This window comes from Paramisgurnus dabryanus, chromosome 8 (genome assembly GCF_030506205.2).
Source record: "Paramisgurnus dabryanus chromosome 8, PD_genome_1.1, whole genome shotgun sequence".
Taxonomy (NCBI): Eukaryota; Metazoa; Chordata; class Actinopteri; order Cypriniformes; family Cobitidae; genus Paramisgurnus; species Paramisgurnus dabryanus.
In genome coordinates, this window is record NC_133344.1 from 3,857,084 (window position 1) to 3,880,341 (window position 23,258).

The 23,258-nt window shown below is 36.1% G+C and overlaps 2 protein-coding genes across 2 annotated transcripts in view; one reads left to right on the forward strand and one right to left on the reverse strand.

Annotated features, from left to right (window-relative positions):
• LOC135771698 (uncharacterized) overlaps positions 1 to 23,258 on the forward strand; it is a 232,922-nt gene that overhangs the window by 182,399 nt on the left and 27,265 nt on the right. The window lies entirely within an intron of this gene.
• LOC135771672 (uncharacterized) overlaps positions 1 to 23,258 on the reverse strand; it is a 62,682-nt gene that overhangs the window by 24,997 nt on the left and 14,427 nt on the right. Inside the window, exons 7-15 of the mRNA XM_073815428.1 lie at positions 22,035 to 22,200; positions 20,036 to 20,212; positions 18,993 to 19,166; positions 12,850 to 13,023; positions 12,490 to 12,645; positions 10,683 to 10,856; positions 9,996 to 10,169; positions 8,553 to 8,726; positions 4,414 to 4,587 (exon numbers count right to left, since the gene is read on the reverse strand). Coding sequence (XP_073671529.1) covers positions 4,414 to 4,587; positions 8,553 to 8,726; positions 9,996 to 10,169; positions 10,683 to 10,856; positions 12,490 to 12,645; positions 12,850 to 13,023; positions 18,993 to 19,166; positions 20,036 to 20,212; positions 22,035 to 22,200 — 1,543 coding nt within the window. The remainder of the gene's footprint in view (positions 1 to 4,413; positions 4,588 to 8,552; positions 8,727 to 9,995; positions 10,170 to 10,682; positions 10,857 to 12,489; positions 12,646 to 12,849; positions 13,024 to 18,992; positions 19,167 to 20,035; positions 20,213 to 22,034; positions 22,201 to 23,258) is intronic.

Consider the following 23,258-nt stretch of genomic DNA (forward strand, 5'->3'; position numbering starts at 1 on the left):
CCTCAGTTTTCAGAGTTTCAAAACTTTTTTTAACCTATTTGCACACCAGTTTTCAGTTCACCATTTACAAGGTTTCAAACCTGGAAAACAAACTATACAGTGGGAGAACACTGACAAATTTGAAACTCTGAAAAATTGTTTGCGCAACATCGTAAAAAAGATGTTGCGGTTCCTAAAAAGGAAATCTCAAAAACAACATAATGTTTGCAGATATATTTTTATTTTTTTAAATTTTGCAAGCTTGCAAATCTTATTTTTCGATGTTGCAAAACTTTTTTTTGTAAGATTTTGAGTTTGCGAACACTAAATTTCAACCTTTCAGAGCTTTATTTTCAGTTTTGAATCATGGCAGGATTTAAATCCCATAAATATGCTCATTGAATACAAACCTATCAGATCACTCAGATCATTAGGATCACATCAGCTAGAAATACCAAGGGTTTACTCAAAGCAAGGAGAGTCAGCTTTTAGCTATTATGCCAGTCGCATCTGGAACCAGCTTCCAGAAGAGATCAAATGTGCTCCAACAGTAGCCACATTCAAATCCAGACTCAAAACACATCTGTTTAGCTATGCATTTACTGAATGAGCACTATGCTGCGTCCGAACTGATTGCACTATATTATATATGCACTATTTTAATTATTTTCTATTTCTCTTGTTTTTATTCATATTTTTAATTGTTTTACACTTTTATTCCTGTTTTATTCTTTTTCACACATTTAAACAGTTTTTATTAAAATCACATTTATTTTCTTTTAATTGATATTTTAAATTCATGTATCTTTGATTTTTGTTTTCTCATTTCTATGTAAAGCACTTTGAATGACCTTTGTGTATGAAATGTGCTATACAAATAAACTTGCCTTGCCTTGCCTTGCCTTGCCTATTATGATTTGCCTTCCCGAGAATGGATTTTTGGATCTTCTGTTGGTTTTGTTGATTTAAACTGATTACACTTGTATCACTTACACGCACATGCTGACATGCTGACTATTCATTTACACCAGGGGTGGGCATCGAGGGCCACATTCCTGCTGACTTTAGCTTCAACCTTAATCGAACACACCTGAATGTCATTTCCAAACAGTCCTGAAGACTTCAATTAGATTTTTCAGCTGTGTTTGATTAGGGTTGGAGCTAAACTCTGCAGGGCTGTGGCCCTCAAGACCAGGAGTTGCCCACCCCTGATTTACACTGACTACTAAACATTAGTAGTCGTGGTTGCGCAGAGCCTAAAACCGTATCAATATGAACTGTATTGGCTAATTCCACATCCAACAGCTCGCCCCTCGATTCTAAAAAGCTGTTTGTAAACTGCTGTATTATTAATATTACTCTCAATTGTTTCAATAAAAACCTGAGTATTTTGTCCGCAATTATAAGCACTTTTTGGGGGATTGCAAAAAGTGATGCACCAGTCTGGGAAATGTTTTGGGCCATTTCTTGATCCGAAAGCTGCATACATCATCAAGATGATTATATTTAAGTTAAATGAGCATTAAATTCGCAAGTCCTAAACATATTACAAAACATTTATGATTGACTAAAAACAATAGTCAACTTTATTACTGTTAATATTTTGAATATTCTGAGACCATCTTTGGCTGTTTCTCAATATGCGTTCTTGTCTGTACTTTTGTTCTTGTGGACTTGTAAAACGTCATCAATTGCGGCCCAAGTACTGTCCCAAATCCAAGTTCGCATTAACCAAGTTCACATAACATCCCCGGATGTGTTCTTGATCTGCCCATTTTATCGAGGATGCATCAGGAGGTGACTTGTGCGGACTTCTGACAGCCAAGTTTCCCAGAATGCAAATTTCCTTTTGGATATACAAGTTCCGGTGAATCAGCATATACACAGATGAGGGAAGCCTAATCTCGGCAAGTCCTGAAATTTGCCGCGATCTTAGTGCAGCTGCTCTGCCCTCCATTGTCTAAAGCAGTGTTTCCCAATCCTGGTCCTTGAGGACCCCCTCCCAGAAAGTTTTAGATGTCTCCTTATTTAACACACCTGATTTAATTAATCAGCCTGTTAGGAAGGCGTGTTTACCATTTTGGAAGGAGGCTGATTAGTTGAATCAGGTGTTTTAAATAAGGAGACGTCTAAAACTTTCTGGTAGGGGGTCCTCACGGACCAGGATTGGGAAGCACTGGTCTAAAGGTCAAACATAAAATATTCCCTGGCATTTTTGTCTCATCAATTTATTTATCTTTATTATTATTTATATATAATTTGCAACGCTTCTTTTTTCAAACGGATGAGTTCTTGATTTGCTGGTGTTTTTTCTATTTGCATGTGTTTTCCCTTGTTGCAGTGCAGTGAACCCTGTCGGCCACTGTAATTTTCATCTCCACAGGTTGTGATGTGGTGAAATACTGCAGTACTTTGATGATGTATCGACAGGGCTCTTAAGTCTCACGCATTCACCGTGAGACACACGCATTTCAATCAGTTCACACGCAACGCCTTGTATTTCTCACGCTGAAAAGTAAAAGATAAATTGCCCTGCTATAAACAATTAATGGACGAGCCGCAATCATACCCAGTGCAGATTTGTCAAGTTCAGCTGCTCCGAGTTTAAGTGCACTCAACTTTACACAGCACCAGGGGCGTAGCACAAGGTCCCGGGCCCTATGCATAGGCAGTCCTGATGGCCCCCCCATTTTTCCATACAGTTTTCATGTAGTGATTAGAAAACTATATGATAACCAAACAAGACTTGATTCAGTCATATTTTATTTTGCTAAATGAACAAGACATTAAATTTTTACATTACTTAGAACATTTATTTTTATTATGCTTTATTACTTTAAGGCATAAATGAAATCTTAAATATGCCATTTTAGTTTTGTACATTAACAAAAAGCTCCATTCATAAAAGACAAACAAAACTTGTGTCACTAGTCAATTTATCTGGAAAAAACCGCAAAACAAAACAAATGCTATTGCTTACATACTATAGCCTATTCATTTAAAATTAAACATGTTTCAAATTAGGCTATTGTTTTGTATGCAAACAGCGGTTAGTATACAGTTTATTTATTTAGCCTTTCACCTCAAACTGCATGTAGCTTATAATCAAATTACCATCTAAAAGTGTATATTCTGCTTTTTCGATGGGTTGTCTCAGTTCATTTTAGCACTAACAAATAGATTTTGTGTTTTAGTTTTGTTTTTTTCCTTCTACTGTCTTTTCTTTATGTTTTGGTGGCCCAATTTATCTTTCTTTGACAAAGAGATTTCAACCGCACCGCAGAAGTCTGCGCTCTACCAGACGCTCAACTAACAAAATGCGCATACAGATGGACTAAACCATTTGGCGCATTAGCAAGGGGTGGGACAGTGAGACTTTAGATAGTTTTTACTTATACAAAATATAGTCAAACAGTTATTCAGCAAATACACTTACTTTACATTTCATTTGACATTATAATGAAAATATCCAGGTAAAATAAAATATATTCCAGAATTTTAAAGGGCCCTTTCTCTCCTTGGGGCCCTAGTAATCAGTACTGATTTTACCCCCAGTCCGACACCCCTGCACAGAGAAATCTTGTGAAAGAGGCTAATTTCAAATCGCTCGTGTTACTCTGATGTCATCTGCTCTTCGGCTCTTGTGGCGCCGCATGAAGTCGTACACACCTATAAATGCATCCTACCAGGCGATCAGAAAGAAATGAGAAGTTGTTTCTGGTTAAATGATATTATTCCACTGCAAGCACGTTCGTTACTAACATGGATTTAATGGAGTGGAAGTTGGTATAGCAAGATCCGATGAATGCGGTAGATATAACCCATTTTTAAGCATTTCGATTTTACGATTCCTGGACAAAATCATTGCTTTTGATCAAAGACAATGAGAGCTAATGTTGGGGAATAAAGCCAAATTTGTGCTAAATTATTATTGATTCAGTCAAAAACTCCAACAGCTTTGCAACCAGAAGCTTTAGTTACCTAAAAACTAAGAAAAGTACAAGAAGCTTCCTGAAATGAATGTAACAGAGATGCATTTCATTATTTTTGCCCTTTCACCAAATGTTCTGCATTATTGTATGTGTACAGCTCGTACAGCTTGTAAGCTCAAGTAAAAAAAGTACAATTCCATAATCTACTTAAAGTGCTCTATTTTATGTACTAATTTTGTACTTAATCTAGTCTACTTTTGTTTTTGTTTGTTTTTAAGTACATTAATTTTAATTAAAATATGCTAAAATATATATTTTTTATTTTTTTTAGGTGGGCCTACAACTTGTAATAAATTTGAACCCATGAGACTGGTCAGATCTCTCATTGACTTTATATATCCTTTACATTTTAGTGTGTGTTTCTTATTTAAACGAAAATATAAGAAATGTATTATGTTCAACTAATCCTCAGTACATGTGACTATCAGAGAGATTATCTTACTTTAGTATCTCCAGTTTACAGTCAGGATTCTTCAGTACATCAGAGATCAGCTTCAGTCCTGAATCTCTTAGATTATTTTTAGACAGATCCAGATGTGTCAGGTGTGATGGGTTTGATCTCAGAGCTGAACACAGAGCAACACAACCTTTATCTGTGATATTACACTGCTCCAACCTGTAGAGAACAGAGACACACAGTTTGTTCACACACAGATCAAATCTACAGTGAGTTGAATTTGTTTCTCTTCCTGTCATCATTAAGTGTTTATGGACATTTTCATTTTAGTTTCATTTATGTGTGTTTGTATTTTACTGAAACACATCAGTGAGATTTACACGGAAATTAACTGTTGATTCCTCTAATCACACATTATAACATTTTCTCTTATGTTTCTCTATCTAAATGATTTTTGCTTTTATTCCCAAACATAATTCAATTTTAATGTTTTAAAAAGATGTGACTTCAGTAAAAGTTAAAATGTTGTGATGAATTTAGGGCTGTGGAGGTGGCAATGCACCAATTCACTACAGTGGTGCGGTGGTTATAGAATGTGTGTGGGAGGGTATGTGTATGCACGCACTGATGCTTATAAGCTTATATATAATGCATACATATATTTTAATATATAAATATGTAAACAAGGATCAGGGCCCGTATGTATAAAACATATCAGAAATGCTCTTAAGAATAGTCTTAAGCTATGACTTAAGTGTCAAAAAATTCTTAGTAAGGAGTAGGACCAGTCTGAGAATAGAAGACGTTTATAAAGAAGTTGAAAGCAACTTTCAGTAAAGTGTAAGACTCATTCTTAAGTGCTGACTTAAGTGCCGCAAACTCAGGACTACAATGATTTCAACCTAAAATGGCCGCCCTTAACCTCTGAATCAGCCAATAGAAAGCTGGCAATGTTATACAGTCACAGCAGCATGTGACACCATACATTCATGAATCATGAAGACATTACAATTATATTAGTATTTAAATATTTTAATTTAAATTTGCCTCACAAAATGTTTAACAATATTACAAATAAGTACATGCATTTATTTTACACAATTTTGCACCATTTTGATTAAGTTTCAGCATGTTAATGAAATACAAACGTAATGCTATTTAAAAAATGAATAATTTTGATTTCACTCACAAGCTGTTTATAAAGAAAAGACTAAAGTTTGCAAACACTTAGATAAAAAAATACTTTGATGATAAAGCCTAAACAAGATGATCAAGTTAAGTTGGATTTCTCCACTTAAACACCATTGTAATTTTTGCCATCTTTGTCACTTTTACCTTTGGCCTGCTCACTGCTAACATTGCTAACATTATGTTTTGGGTCAGGGTTGTATACTCTAATATCACTTTACATGTAATAGTGTCACTGCAATCTTGTAGATACTTCACATTTTTACTGTAGATTTTATTGTAGATTTAATGGTATTTTATTTACCTATCATAAACTGTAAAATGAAAGTGACTCTACTTAAAAACTTATTCAATTGGTAACACCTAATATTTAAACATTTTTAACTTTAATTATTTCACTTAAACTGAGAATTTTTAGTTGAAAAAACATTACATTTTTAGGCTTATCAATAATTTGATCCAACTTTAACTTTTTACAGTGTATACTTTAAGTATATACCATTGCTGTCTTGATAATCCCATAAAAATTCTTGGTACTGTGCAAGCACTTGAATAAGTTTCACTAATATAAATCTCTTATACTGTATATTATATTGTGTAATATAATATACATTGTATAAAAATCCTACTCTTTATATTTCATGTTATATCAAATCCTATATACTTTCTATATACTACTAACATGTGTTTATTGTAAATTTTCTGCTCTGCAACAATGTAACAATATTTTTTTTCAAAAGTGCTATAGAAATACATTTGAATTAAAGTAATTTTGAAAAAAAATTATTGTTACATTGTTGCAGAGCAGAAAATGTACAATAAATACATGTCAGTAGTATATAGACAGTAGATATGAATTAATATAACATGAAATATAAAGATTATAGGGTTTTTATACAATGTATATTATATTACACAATATAATATACAGTATAAGATGTATATTAGTGAAACTTATTCAAGTGCTTGCACAGTACCAAGACAGCAATGGTATATACTTTAAATGGTATATACATTTTAATAATATACACTGTAAAAAGTTAAAGTTGGATCAAATTATTGATAATGCCTAAAAATGTTATTTTTTTAATTTAAATTTCTCAGTGAATTTCTTAAGTGAAATAATTAAAGTCAAAAATGTTTAAATATTAGATGTTACCAATTGAAGTAAGTTTTTAAGTAGAGCCACTTTTACATTTTATGATAGGTAAATAAAATACCATAAAATGTAAATAAAATCTACAATAAAAAATGTGAAGTATCTACAAGATTGCAGTGACATCACTACATGTAAAGTGATATTAATAGAGTATACAACCCTGACCAAAAACATAATGTTTGCAATGTTAGCAGTGAGCAAGCCAAAGGTTAAAGTTACAAAGATGGCAAAAATTACAATTGTGTTTAAGTGGAGAAATCCAACTTAACTTGATCATCTTGTTCAGGCTTGATCATTAAAGTATTTTTTATCTAAGTGTTTGCAAACTTAGTCTTTTCTTTATAAACAGCTTGTGAGTGAAATCAAAATGATTCATTTTTTAAATAGCATTAAGTTTGTATATTTCATTAACATGTTGAAACTTAATCAAAATGGTGCAAAATCGTGTAAAATAAATGCATGTACTTATTTGTAATATTGTTAAACATTTCGTGAAGCAAATATAAATTAAAATATTTAAATACTAATATAATTGTAATGTCTTCATGATTCATAAATGTATGGTGTCACATGCTGCTGTGAGTGTACAAAATTGCCAGCTTTCTATTGGCTGATTCAGAGGTTAAAGGCGGCCATTTTGTGTTGAAATCATTGTAGTCCTCAGTTTGCGGCACCTAAGTCAGCACTTAAGAATGAGTCTTACACTTTACTGAAAGTTGCTTTCAGCCTCTTTATAAACGTCTTCTATTCTCAAACTGGTCCTACTCCTTACTAAGAATTCTTTGACACTTAAGTCATAGCTTAAGACTATTCTTAGGAGCATTTCTGAGATGTTTTATACATACGGGCCCAGATATACGTTTCTTAAAAAACGTGCCTGTTCATAAGCACTGTATTTTTTTCCACCGGTGGGTGTTCATCACAACGTCAAATAATGCTTAGGTTACCGAGCAACAACAGGCGCAGTCACATTTTCCGTGTGATTTTAAATGTGAAATGTGAAGCAACTGAGCATATGTGCTTGGCCATTTTGGTGGGTCCTCAAGCCTAGCCCCGAAGCACCCACGGGATCAGCCACTATGCTGTTGCACTTCCATCCATAAAACAACACTTGATTCATCTGAGAATTTTTTTTGTGGTTATAATGTTTGCAGCCACGCTGAAAACACGTTTTGATAGCTTGTGTACTAGTAGTGCAGATTGATACTTTTTCTCAACCATATCTTGCCTCATTGTTGCCTCATCACTGATATCAGTTGCCTCCTCTTGCAAATAGCCCAATAACTTGGAGTCTGCTGGCTGTTTGTGTTCACGTGAACTTGAAAACATCTTGCTGTGTGAGACTGTAATTCATATTTGTAATTTTTTTGTAAGAAGGACACCACCGTGGGTCCCACTTTACCACCCGGTTGTGTGGTGGTTATGACAACTGTCACAGCCCCAGATGAATGTTAAATCACTTCAGTTATCAAATCCATTACTTAGATTAAAAACCTATATTACCATTACAAATATTATGATCATTAACAGTTTGTTTACAAAAAAATTGGTCCAATTTAACAGTTAGCAAAAACGTGAGAATTGGGTGGGGCAGAGGGGGACGCTGCTGCAAATACCCCCTCCCCTAACAGATAATCTCACTCCAAACTTTTGGTAAAAGTTAAGAGCCCTGTGTATCAATGTCTCATTATAATTCATGAAACTGATCAGATCTCTTATTGACTTTATATATCCTTTACATTTAAGTGTGTGTTTCTTATTTAAAAGAAAATATAAGAAATGTATTATGTTTAACTAATCCTCAGTACATGTGTGACTATCAGAGAGATGATCTTACTTCAGTAACTCCAGTTTACAGTCAGGATTCTTCAGTAGATCAGAGATCAGCTTCACTCCTGAATCTCTTAGTTTATTCAGACACAGATCCAGATCTATCAGGTATGATGGGTTTGATCTCAGAGCTGAAGTCAGAGCAACACAACCTTCATCTGTGATATCACAACCATACAAGCTGTAGAGAACAGAGACACGCAGTTTGTTCACACACAGATAAAATCTACATTGAGTTAAATTTGTTTCTCTTCCTGTCATCATTAAGTGTTTATGGACATTTTCATTTTAGTTTCATTTATGTGTGTTTGTGTTTTACTGAAACACATCAGTGAGATTTACACAGACATAAACTGTTGATTCTTCTAATCACACTTTATAACATTTTCTCTTATGTTCTCTATCTAAATGATTTTTGCTTTTATTCCCAAACATAATTCAATTTTACGGTTTTATTTATCAAAAGATGTGACATTCAGTAAGAGTTCAAATGTTGTGATGAATTTAAAGCTGTGGCGGTGGCAATGCACTAATTCACCACAGTGGTGCGGTGGTTATAGAATGTTTGTGGGAGGGTATGTGTATGCGCGCACTGATGCTTATAAGCTTATATATAATACAAACATATATTTTAAAATATAAAAATGTAAACAAGGATCAGATATACATTTCTAAAAAAAAACGTGCGTGTTCTTAAGCGCTGTTTTTTGCCACCGGTGGGTGTTCGTCACAACGTCAAATAATGCTTAGGTTACCGAGCAACGACAGAGACTCTGGAGCGCCTACGCGCTTTAAACAGGAGGAAAACGGCGCAGTCACGTTTTCCGTGTGATTTTAAATGGGAAATGTGAAGCAACTGAGCATATGTGCTTGGCCATTTTGGTGGGTCCTCAAGTCTAGCCTTGGAGCACCCACGGGATCGGCGACTATGCTGTTGCACTTCCTTCCGTAAAACAACACTTGCTTCAACTGAGAAATATTTTGTGGTTATGTTTGCAGCCATGCGGAAAACACGTTTTGATAGGGCATGTACTAGTAGTGCAGATTGATACTTTTTCTCAACCTTGAGTGACCAAGAGAAAATATTTTGCCTCATTGTTGCCTCATTACTGATATCAGTTGCCTCCTCTTGCAAATAGCCCACTAACTTGCAGTCTGCTGGCTATTTGTGCTCCCGTGAACTTGAAGACATCTTGCTGTGTGAGACTGTAATTCATATTTTAATTTTTTTGTGACATGGACACCACCGTGGGTCCCACTTTACCAGCCCGTTGTGTGGTGGTTATGACAACCGTCACAGCCCCAAATGAATGTTGAATGACTTCAGTTATCAAATCCATTACTTTGATTAAAAACCTATAATACCATTACAAATGTTATGATCTCTATATAGTCTCTATGACTATAATCTATATGTGATTTCTGTCTGATCATAAGATCACAATCTTACTCCAGTATCTCTAGTTTACAGTCAGGATTCTTCAGTACATCAGAGATAAGCTTCACTCCTGAACCTCTTAGTTTATTATTACACAGATTCAGATGTGTCAGGTGTGATGGGTTTGATCTCAGAGCTGAAGTCAGATCAACACAACCTTCATCCGTGATATCACAACTCCTCAACCTGTAGAGAACAGAGACACACAGTTTGTTCACACACAGATCAAATTTACAGTGAGTTGAATTTGTTTCTCTTCCTGTCATCATGTAGTGTTTATGTACATTTTCAGTTTAGTTTCATTTATCTGTGTTTGTGTTTTACGTAAACAAATCAATAAGATTTTCAAGTAAATGAACTTAATCAATTTATGTTTTTATTAAATGTGTGATTTATGTTTTTTATACAGTAATGAAATCTTGAAATCGATTCTTCTCATCGAACATCATAACATTTTTACTTATGTTCTAATTTCTAAATGATTTTTGTTTTTTTACTTTTTTCTCATCATAATTCAATTTTAATTTTTTATGTTTTCTGTAACATTTAGAGGTGGGTGGAACTAAAATCCAATGTTATCAAATCCATTGCAAAGATTAAATTAAAATACTATAAATCCATTTACAGATGTATGATCTCTATATAGTCTCACTGTAATCTATATGTGATTTCTGTCTGAACATCAGATCACAATCTTACTTCAGTATCTTCAGTTTACAGTCAGGATTCTTCAGTACATCAGAGATCAGCTTCACTCCTGAATCTCTTAGTTTATTCACAGACAGATTCAGATGTGTCAGGTGTGATGGGTTTGATCTCAGAGCTGAAGTCAGAGCAACACAACCTTTATTTGTGATATTACACTGCTCCAAACTGTAGAGAACAGAGATACATATGTCACCTTCTCAGATCACAACACACACATCAGATCAACATTGATTTTCTTTTGTTAGTTTATTAGGGCCTGAGCACTGAGGGGCAGGCCACAGCCTGCAATGTAGGTGCAAAGCCTTATTATTTTTGCTCCGTTTAATAACATTAGGGTAGCCTGGGTGCCAGCCGATCTTAGCCCCGCCCACCACATTTGAAATACGGGGAAGATCGGTCTGGGGATTCACCGTTGAGGAACTACTATGCGAATACCAAAACCGGCCGACGAATCAAATTGTGAGGGCGGGTTTTATACAATGATGGACAGATGATCAACAGTAACGTATCAACCACGTCACCAAAGAGCGCGTGTGTTCAATCTGTTTACAATGAAATGGCTGCCGCTGGTGAATTCAGATGTGTGGATTCTGACATTGAGTCTGTTCTACAAGATATCGACAGAGCATTGATTTAAAACAGAGAAAAGCGATCAAGGCATTTGTTTATGTTTTCGCCTTCGTTTCCATGGAGGCCAAAGTTAAAGAAGCAACTGAAATGGGTATCATGGCGATGCAACTCGGCGTGCACGACGAGATGGATATAATTAGCGGTCGTTGCCAGCTTCTTTTCGGAAGCCTGGAATCGTGACTGCTGAATAAGTGGAGGGACATGCTAGGCTCCGATATTTTTCAAGCCAACGTGGGTAGCTATCGTCGTGGATGAAGTTCACCTAACGTACAAATGGTAAGAGATAACGTTAGTCTTACTGTATGACTTAGTAAATACTTAATGTTGTGATATAAATTAAATGTTGTAAACATAGTAGGTGTTGATGTACCTTCGCTAACTCAGACTTAGTATAATTACAATGATGTTAGTATCATTGTAGCGAAATTACTAGTAGTTCGGTCAGGCTGCTAAAGACGCCATTTCAACATCACACAATCCGTTGCTCTGATTGGTCGTATGTCTATCCAATTGAGTGCAGAGGCATATTTCAGTTGAGACACGCCTCATAATTTTAGCTCAATGGAGCGGTATCAGACTCAAATTCTGACTAGAATTGAGTATGACAACGTCAGGCTAACATTAGGGCCCAAGCACCCTAAGAATTTTCATTAGAATTTATTAGGGCCAGAGCACAGTGGAGCAGGCCAGAATGACCTGCACCGAAAGATGCAATGTCCTATTGTTTTTCTTAGAATAGTAGTGCCCGCTGTAATGCAAAAACAAATATTGGTGCACAGATTGTGCAAATATGTACACCCATGTACGAAAGTTGGCACCAGTGTTAATTTTGTTGACAAATCATTTTTGTCATAGTTTTTCACTGACGAAAATGAGACAATACGATAACTAAATAAAAACTAATTCATGATGATGACAACTATGACAAAAATCTATTGACATTTACATTTTAATAGACTTCTTGAATGTATGTATTTTTGTTGAATCTTCAGTTTGTTTATCACACAACTATAATGATATTCAATCTTATGAGTGTTCTACAAAGATCCTAAAACCGATAGTTTAAGCTGAAATTGTGTTACTATACCATCGATGGGGTTTATTATACTATTATATTATCATAATTGTGTTAAATAATTATTTAAGTCATTATTAGAGATCATCTTACTCCAGTATCTGTAGTTTGCAGTCAGGATTCTTCAGTACATCAGAGATCAGCTTCACTTCTGTATCTCCTACATTAATATAATTCAGTTTTGTCACATGTAAGTAGTTTGAAATCAGAGCAGTATCACCTTCAGCTGCGATATTAAAACACCACAACCTGTAGAAAACAGAGACACAAACGTCAGTATGTGACAGGAATCACATTAAAATCCAAAATAATATAAAATAACAAACAAACAAACAATCCATTTTTGATACATTTTTATTTTATGTTAAATATTTATTTTAATCTTACACTGACTATTTTCAATCAAATGTAAAACATCTTTAAGCAACCATTTGTAAAAGTAAGAGAGTTTACTTTAGTATCTGCAGTTTACAGTCAGGATTCTTCATTACATCAGAGATCAGCTTCACTCCTGAATCTCTTAGATTATTCTCAGTCAGATCCAGATCTCTCAGGTGTGATGGGTTTGATCTCAGAGCTGAAGTCAGAGCAACACAACCTTCATCTGTGATATCACAACTACACAACCTGTAGAGAATAGAGACACACAGTTTGTTCACACACAGATCAAATGTAGTAAGTTAAATTTGTTTCTCTTCCTTTCATCATTTAGTGTTTATGAACATTTTAATTTTAGTTTCATTTATGTGTATGTGTGTTTTACTGAAACACATCAGTGAGATTTACATGGAAATGAACTTGATCAATTTATGTTTATATTAACTGTGTGATTTATTTTTTTATACAGTAATGAAGTCAGATTCCTCTCATTAGACATAACAACATTTTCACTTATGTTTTTATTTCTGAATGATTGTAGTGTTTTACTTTATTCTAATCATAAAACATAAAATAGGGCCCCAGGGTGTTTTCAGACCTGTAGATCAATTGCTTTGTTCCGAAACGAGGGATTAAATGGCTACAATGTGGAATTTCATGTTGGTTCAGTTCGCATTCACAAGGCAATATTTCCAAACTGACCAGACTTTGTTAATTCAAGTCACATGCGAGTAAACTCTCCTTTAGTTGCTCAAAGTGCATCTTTTCAATTCAATTTTATTTAAATAACGCCTTTGACAGTTGTTTAATTTTTTCTAAGCAGCTTTACATTAATAAAAGCAGGAGAAAATGCAAAACAATCGGTGGACAACATAAGTAGCAGAGTACAGCAGCTAAGATTAATATACACACACACATTATATATATATACAACCCCAAATCAGAAAAAGTTGGGACACTGTAGAAATTGTAAGTAAAAAGGAATGTAATAATTTACTTATCTAATAAACTTATATTTTATTTACAATAGAATATAAATAACATATCAAATGTTGAAAGTGAGACATTTTGAAATGTCATGCCAAATATTGGCTCATTTTGGTTTTCATGAGAGCTACATATTCCAAAAAAAGTTGGGACAGGTAGCAATAAGAAGCCAGAAAATTTAAATGTACATATAAGGAACAGCTTAAGGACTAATTTGCAGCTTATTAGGTCAATTGGCAACATGATTGGGTATAAAAAAGCCTGTCAGAGTGGCAGTATCAGAAGTCAAAATGGGCAGAGAATCACCAATTCCCCCAATGAGTTTCTCAGAGAAAAATTGCAAAGAGTTTGAAGTTATCATCATCTACAGTGCATAATATCATCCAAAGATTCAGAGAATCTGGAACAATCTCTGTGCGTTAGGGTCAAGGCTGGGAAACCATACTTGATGCATGTGATCTTCGGGCCCTTAGACGGCACTGCATCACATACAGGAATACTACTGTAATCGAAATCATAACATGGGCTCCAGAATACTTCCAGAAAACATTGTCGGTGAACACAATCCACCATGCCATTCGCCGTTGCCGGCTAAAACTCTATGGGCCCTATTTTAACGATCTGAAACGCAAGTGCGAAGCGCAAAGTGCAAGTGACTTTGTGGGCGGATCTTGGGCGCTGTTGTTAATTTCCCAGCGGGAGAAATAACTCTTGGGCCAGGCGCAAATCAATAAGGGGTTAGTCTGAAGTAGGTTCATTATTCATAGGTGTGGTTTGGGCGTAACGTAAATTAAACCAATCAGAACGCTATCCAACATTTCCTTTAAGCGCAAGGGCGCAAGTTCCATGGCGGGTTGCTATTATTATGACGGATTTACCAGGCGCACGCCAGGAGCGGTTATCAGCCGAGGAGACCCACAGTCTTGTAAGAGCAGTCAAAGACAGAGAAGTTGTTTTGTATGGGGATGGGAGAACCCGCCAAAATCAGTGTCGGTTAAACAGGCGTGAGAGGAAATAGCCACAATTGTCTCATCAGCTGGCATTCCCATCGTTGCGCCTAGCGCTACAATGATGTCAGTAGACGGGGGAATCCCAAGCTTGCTAGCATAAATCGGGCACGCTGTATAACGGGAGGTGGATCTGCCTCTTCACATGACCTGACGCCAGCAGAGGACATCGCTGCGTCCACCCTCACCGCTGAAAGGGTTTGGGGGCTTTGAAATTGGACCCAAGAAACGCAAGCAAGGTCCAACCCCAAAGTTCACTTACAAATCAAGTTCATATACATTAAGGTTTCTTATGAAAACATTTTAATTATTATTTACATAAAATAAACGTAATACAGCCACACAACAAACTTGAAAATATTTTAATTGTTATTTGCATGAGAATTTTTTAACGCAGCCACACAATAAATTAAAACTATCACCACAATGCTCACCACTATGATTTCCCTTATCTCATGTATTAATATTTTTCATTGTAACAATTTATGATTTGCAAAAATAACTGTTGCATCTGTGTAGATTAGATAAGCAAAGTGTGAGCGCGTTGTGCACGCTATACATTATGGTCACCCATGCGCCCTTAAAATAGCATAATGAACCACGCGCAACGCGCCACTGACTTTAGACTAGCTTTTTTTGGTCAGTGGCGCAATTGTTTTTTGAAACTGCAAAATTTAAAATGGACTTTGGCAAAGTGGAAAACTGTTCTGTGGTCAGACGAATTAAAATTTAAAGTTCTTTTTAAAACTGGGACAAAAGTATGTAAACCCTTTGGGTTTACTTGGATTTCTTCATAAATTGGTCATAAAATGTGTTCTGATCTTCATCTAAGTCACAACAATAGAGCAGTGGTTCTCAATTCCAGTCCTCGGGACCCCCCTCCAGAATGTTTTAGATGTCTCCTTATATGAAACACCTGATTCAGTTCATCAGCTTGTTAGTGTGTTAATTAAGGAGCCTGATGAGTGAAATCAGGTGTTTCATATAAGGAGACATCTAAAACATTCTGGAGGGGGGTCCCAAGGACTGGAATTGAGAACCACTGCAATAGAGAAACCCAATCTGCTTAAACTAATACCGCACAAGCATTATACGTTTTTATGTTTTTATTGAACACAACATGTAAATATTTATAGTGCAGGGTGGAAAAAGTATGTGAACCTTTGGGTTTAATAACTGGTTGACCCTCCTTTGGCAGCAATAACCTCAACCAAACGTTTCCTATAGTTGCAGATCAGACCTGCACAACGGTCAGGAGAAATTTTGGACCGTTCCTCTTTACAAAAGTGTTTCAGTTCATCAATATTCTTGGGATGTCTGGTGTGAATCGTTCTCTTGAGGTCATGCCACAGCATCTCAATCGGGTTGAGGTCAGGACTCTGACTGGGCCACTCCAGAAGGCGTATTTTCTTCTGTTAAAGCCATTCTGTTGTTGATTTACTTCTATGCTTTGGGTCGTTGTCCTGTTGCATCGTCCATCCTCTGTTAAGCTTCAGTTGGCTGGTCTTGATAAACTTTGGAATTCATTTTTCCATCGATGACAGCAATACGTCCAGTGCCTGAGGCAGCAAAGCAACCCCAAACCATAATGCCCCCTCCACCATATTTCACAGTTGGGATGAGGTTTTGATGTAGGTGTGCTGTCCCTTTTGTTCTCCACACATAGCGTTGTGTGTTCTTTCCAAACAACTCAATATTGGTTTCATCTGTCCACAGAATTTTTTGCCAGTAGTGCTGTGGAACATCCATGTGCTCTTTTGCAAATTTCAAAAGTGCTGCAATGTTTTTTTGACAGCAGTGGCTTCCTCCGTGGTGTCCTCCCATGAAGTCCATTCTTGTGTAATGTTTTCCTTATTGTAGATTAGTCAACAAAAATGTTAGCATGTGCCAGAGATTTCTGTAAGTCTTTAGCTGACACTCTAGGATTCTTCTTCACCTCATTGAGCATTCTGCGCTGTGCTCTTGAAGTCATCTTTACAGGACGACCACGCCTAGGGAGTGTAGCAACAGTGCTGAACTTTCTACATTTGTAGACAATCTGTCTTTCCCTGGACACATGGAGAAGTCATTAGCCTAGGGTTTCACATACTTTTTCCACCCTGCACTATGAATGTTTACATGTTGTGTTCAATAAAAACATGAAAACGTATAATGTTTGTGCGGTATTAGTTTAAGCAGACTGTGTTTCTCTATTGTTGTGACTTAGATGAAGATCAGAACACATTTTATGACCAATTTATGAAGAAATCCAAGTAAGCCCAAAGGGTTCACATACGTTCACATACTTTTTCTTTCAACTGATATATATAACTGATATATAGGTTCGAAAGTTTGGGCACCCTTGATAAATATGAGCAAAGAAAGCTATGAAAAATAATCTATAATGTTTCGTCTTTTAAGCTTTAATAAAAAAAATCACAAAAATATAATATTTCATTGAAGTAAAACAATTGAAAGTGAAGGGGAAATTACTTTACGAAATAGATAATTTTCTCTAATACTTACTGGGCATAAATATGGGCACCCCTTTATTTAATCCTCTTTATTACCTCCATTTGCAAGGATACCAGCTTAGAGTCTTCTTTTATAAGGTCTGATGTCTGATGAGGTTGAAGAGTTCATGGCAGGTGATCTTAGATTATTACATACAGAATTTCTCTAGACCTGCTCTAGAGAAGTTGCTGCTCTCTACTCATCAGTCATTTTCTGTATGGTTCAGATCAGTGAACTTGGATGGCTATGGCAGGATCTTGATTTTGTGTCAGGAAGCCATTTTTTATTTACTTTGATGTTTGTTTGGCACCAATGTCTTGAACACCAATGTTCAATTAAAGATTTTACCATGACCCATTATAAGATTTCTAGCAGAGCAAGTCGAATTGTGACTTTTTATCTTTTGGTATTTGATATAATACATGAAGCCATGTGTCTGAATAAGATGTCCAGGACCTCTGGTATAAAAGTAGGTTAAAAACAATGAAGATCCAGCAGTATATTTAACTGTAGACCTGGATCACTTTTTAATCCATGTGTGCACCAAAACCATATTGTGTTTCTACTCTTAATGTCAAGGAAGGATCCTCGGAAGCCAGAATTTCGAGGATGCTACGTCATTGACACCCGTCGAAGGACTATTCCAATGTCGAGGATCCTCGGAATTTCAACCAAGGATTGAGTCCTTCGTTCGAGAATTATCCCATATACAGGAAAGGATGCATATGTGTAGCCTTCACGCTCTTCGCGCTCTGAAATCACCCACAAATTTATGCGTGCAGCGACAAAAGCACACCTTTTCATTGACGTAATGGCGCAATGACTTGCACTCGCTAGCCTGTTCCATTTACGTGTTCTCTGAATGCTAAAGAGGAGCCTCGCCTAGCCTTTGAAGGAAGTGACTTGTAAGGAACATGTAAGTGTCCTTGACATTGAGAAACAGCTTCTGAGCTGGTATCCTTGCAAATGGAGGTAGCAAAGAGGATAAAGAGGATATTTATGCCCAGTAAGTATCCGAACCTGGTGCCCTTTTTCCTTGGTTCAGTTTGTTAAGGCATATGTGAACACTCCAATCACACTTGGATCTGCAGCAAAACAACCGCTCCAAAACCGCCTGAACGAGGTGGTCTTGGGTCATTGCAAATTAACACTGGAGTGATTCTGCAAAAGTGTCAAAACAATCTGACCCAATGGACCAATGACTGTCTTATTGCTTTATTAACCATGAACATACCTGATAGCTTTTTAGTGACGAATTCTGGTGAGCCATAAGACACCATGTGCACTTGTTTCTTTAAAAAGAGCTTTAAATTGCTCTTCTCCACATATGTTCATGGTAAGAATGTTGTCCCACCTAAGTTTTGATTCCTGCACAAACAATTTAAGTAATATAACCACAAATACAAAAAAGCCACACAATACTCCCGTAAAGCTTCTGTCTGTCCATCCTGATGGACAGCTTTGAGCGAAATCACGGAAAATTAAAAGATGCACTCCGACCAATTTACTCACATGTGACGTATTAACAAAGTCTGGTTTGTTTGAAAATATTGCCTTGTGAATGTGAACTGAACCGAGATAAAAATGCGACATTGTTTTGAAACCGGGGGTTAAATGGCTACAAATGGCTATCTTGACTAGTGTACTTTAAATTACAGATTTTATGATCTCTATATAGTCTTACTATAAACTATACGTTATTTCTGTCTGAGCATCAGATCACAATCTTACTTCAGTAACTCCAGTTTACAGTCAGGATTCTTCAGTACATCAGAGATCAGCTTCACTCCTGAATCACTTAGTTTATTACGAGACAGATCCAGATGTGTCAGGTGTGATGGGTTTGATCTCAGAGCTGAAGTCAGAGCAACAAAACCTTCATCTGTGATATCACACTTATTCAAGCTGTAGAGAACAGAGACACACAGTTTGTTCACACACAGATCAAACAGTGAGTTTAGTTTGTTTCTCTTCATGTCATCATTTGGTGTTTATGTAACATTTTCATTTTAGTTTCATTTATGTGTGTTTGTGTTTTACTAAAACACATCTGTAAGATTTATCAGTAAATTAACTATTGATTCCTCGAATCACACATTATAACATTTTCTCTTTTATTTGTCTTTCTGAATGATTTTGGTTTATATTTAAACATTCAATTTTATTATTTTATGTTTGTGATTCTCAGTAAAGTTATGTTTAACTCTTAAGTGTTGTGATGAATAAAATAATCTTCAATTATCAAATACATGACTGAGAATAAAATCCTATAAATCCATTACAGTTGTTATGATCTCTATAGAGCAGTGGTCACGATCCCTAACCTCTGCCTTAAAGAAAGGAAAGATCTACCCTTTTAAAGGGCCTGGACTGAACCTCCAACTTGATGTGTTTAATTTAGGCTAATTATATTTGAATGACATAAAATGCATTGATCCAATTTTCAAATGCCAAGAAAACTCATATTTATTGTTTTAATTTATGTTTTCAAAATGAGGGGAAAAAACATTGATTGACAAAGTTCTTAACATTCTTGGCATGATTGCAAGATTGTTCCGGTGATCCTTATGGTCTGGGCCTGGACCAACTTATTTTTTCTCTTACTTGCGAGATCTACAGGGGCAGTGTCAAAGATCGACCAGTCGACCGCAATTGACGTGTTGGCGACCACTGCTATAGAGTCTCACTATTCAATTCATCTTTTATTGTAATTTTAAAGAGACATACAACGAAAATGTAATCTATATGTGATTTTCATATAATCACAATCTTACTGCAGTATCTCCAGTTTACAGTCAGGATTCTTCAGTATATCAGAGATCAGCTTCACTCCTGAATCTCTTAGTTTATAATTCACAGACAGATCTAGATCTCTAATGTGTGATGGGTTTGATCTCAGAGCTGAAGTCAGAGCAACACAACCTTCATCTGTGATATTACAATCACTCAACCTGTAGAAAACAGAGACACACAGTTTGTTCACACAGAGATCAAATTGTCAACTGTACAAAACTGGGGGGGGGGACTGTAACCACGATTCCCTGATGGAGGGAATGAGACGTCGTGTCGACAGTAGGGGTGTGCACAGCAGCATCAGGAGACGTGTATGACGCTGTCCGGTTCAAAAAACATAATCTTGTTGCTAACTGATAGTTTATTAAGACAACCTGTCTTCTGCTAACAAACCATTAAAATAACTGAAAATGCTTAATTATTTCAGTGCACTGTACACTAAAGTATTTAAACATGGCTAAAAACGCAGACGCTGACCGCTTGCTTGGCAGTGTTAGCGGACGCTTTTTGGTTGCTATGATATCGAATGTCCGCTAAACTAATCTGATACTAGTATATGCTTTTTGTGGATAATCAACAATTTGTTTACTCTTACGATTAGGGCTGTAACGATTAATCGTGCAAATGCGTGTTTTCTCAATCATTGCATTTTAATGAATTACGGTGACATCTCGGCACATCCAAAAGCCAGGGGGCGCTCTCTTGCAGAAACTCTGTTTGCGCCACAGAAGAGGTAGCATTACAAACGCTATTCCAGGAAATGTCTGGAAGAATATTTATATAGCTGTTCTTCAAATTGTTTCAGGTATTTTCATGATAATAAAGAATATTATGAATGATTTTGTTTAACGAGTGTTGTTTTTTTAAATGCACGTTATAAACGACTCAGACTCATAATGATTTTAGACTGATAAGGACTTCCTACTGACCAAATGCCGTAGTATACGCACAAGCTGCATGAAACACAGAATCACAGCCTTGCAATTCAGAACTGATTTCAGACAGGCATTTTTAAAAGGATAGTTCGGCCAAAAACGATATTAAACCCATGATTTACTCACCCCCAAGCTGTTCGAGTTGCATGTGTCCATCGTTTTTCAGACAAACACATTTTCGGATATTTTAGAAAATATTTTAGATCTTTCAGTTGATTAAATGTAATGTTACGGGGTCCACCCATAGTCCACGACCTTCAAGTGCAAAAAAAGTGCGTCCATCCTTCACAAATTAAATCCAAACGGCTCCAGGATGATAAACAAAGGTCTTCTGAGGGTAATCCGTGCGGTGTTGTTGTAGAAATATCCATATTTAACATTTTATTAACGTAATTAACTAGCTTCCGGTGGCGCCGCCATCTTAGACTTCTCTGTATTCAGGAGAGAGTATTAGCGTAGTGTACGCACTCTTCTTAGTGACGTATGACAAATTCGGAGGGCGGGGGCATAGAGCAGCAGCAGAGTAGCCTCCGTAGGCTGCGTAAGCACTCATCCTGAATGCGGACGCGACTAAAGTGACTTTTGATACCGCTTTTAGATACTGGCCAAGGAACGCCCATCAAGCGAATGCGTGTCGCTCACTTTTGTAGCTAACGTGACTGTAGGGTTACTTTCATGTCATTTAAACGGGAAGTAGAGGGGTGTAGTCCAAAGCCGCCGTTCGCTGAAGGCTCAGACAGAAAATATATCGCCTGGCAGTGAACTTTGAACTTTACCATTTTGCAGCTCTTAGTTATGCTCTAACAGCAACATTACATACTAAGGTTTAAAAAAGGGATCAGAAAGAATGTGACCTTAAATATTTCTATCTGGATGATTTTTACTTATCATATTTACAATTTTAATGTTTTGTGTTTGTAACTTTAAATAAGTGTGGTTCTGTAAAAGTGCTGTAATGTTAAATTAAATCTACTTCATTTACATTACAGTAAATTTTGTTTGATAATCTGAAATACAGTTTGATAAAATCAGACCACAATCTTACTTCAGTATCTCCAGTTTACAGTCAGGATTCTTCAGTACATCAGAGATCAGCTTCACTCCTGAATCTCTTAGATTATTATCAGACAGATCCAGATGTGTCAGATGTGATGGGTTTGATCTCAGAGCTGAAGTCAGAGCAACACAACCTTCATCTGTGATATTACAATCACTCAACCTGTAATAATGTGAAATGATGAACATAGTAACAGAACATAAACTGAAAACTGTCATTATGAAACAAATAATACATTTCTCATCCACTCCAAAAGAAACGATACTCCTGGCAAAACATAATTAAAAGTTATATTAAAAATTTGTTAGTAAACATGTCAACTTTGATGTGAGGTTGTACATTTTCAACGCTTTTGTGTATTGACATTAAGGGGCAATTTCTCAGAGAGGGTTCAGATTAAGACAGGACTAGGTCTTAGTTATATTAGGAGATTAATTTGCTTTTACAAACATACCTCACAAAAACATTACTGTCATTTCAATTAAATTTTATTTATTTAGCGCTTTTCATAATTGTTTAATTGCTTTAAATCATCTTTAGATTAAAACAGCAGGGGAAAAAAACACATAAAAAATGTGAAAAAAGATATATATATCAAATCTTTTAATTTTACGTTGGTCTTAGTACACAATGTAACTACAGAACAGGCAAGTTAAAATAGGAAAAATATCAAAACTCTTTGATTATTTTTAGTGCAACGCTAATGGTCTAATCAGATTCAATGTATTGTGCTAAACTATGTTAAAAAGTGGTAACGCCAGACCCGGAGATCGGCTGAATGGATTTCAAAACGGTAAAAATCAAATGTTTAACTCTAGGGGAGCTGGAAAATGAGCCTATTTTCAAAAAAGGGGATTGTCCCTTTAACCCTGGAGAACCCCTGGGTCAAATTTGCCCAATGTAAATTGATGCTAATAGAATGGTTCTTGGGTTCTCCATGGTTAAAAAAGGCCAGTATGTCAGTGGTGTGATGAACTTCACAGCAGCAGGAACTGGGTCTGGTGTGATGTGAAAAACAAACACCGTGGTGCAGCTTCAGAGCACACAAATTACATTGTATTATTTTTCAATTAGTGCGGTTCTTGTTCACATATGTTGTTTTTACCATACTCGAAACGCTGCACTGAACACCATGTGACAACTGTCAGCCCTGTCATTGATCCCTGACAGCTCTACCCCATGGCGACTAGTTCTTCTTCCTTTATTTCTTTA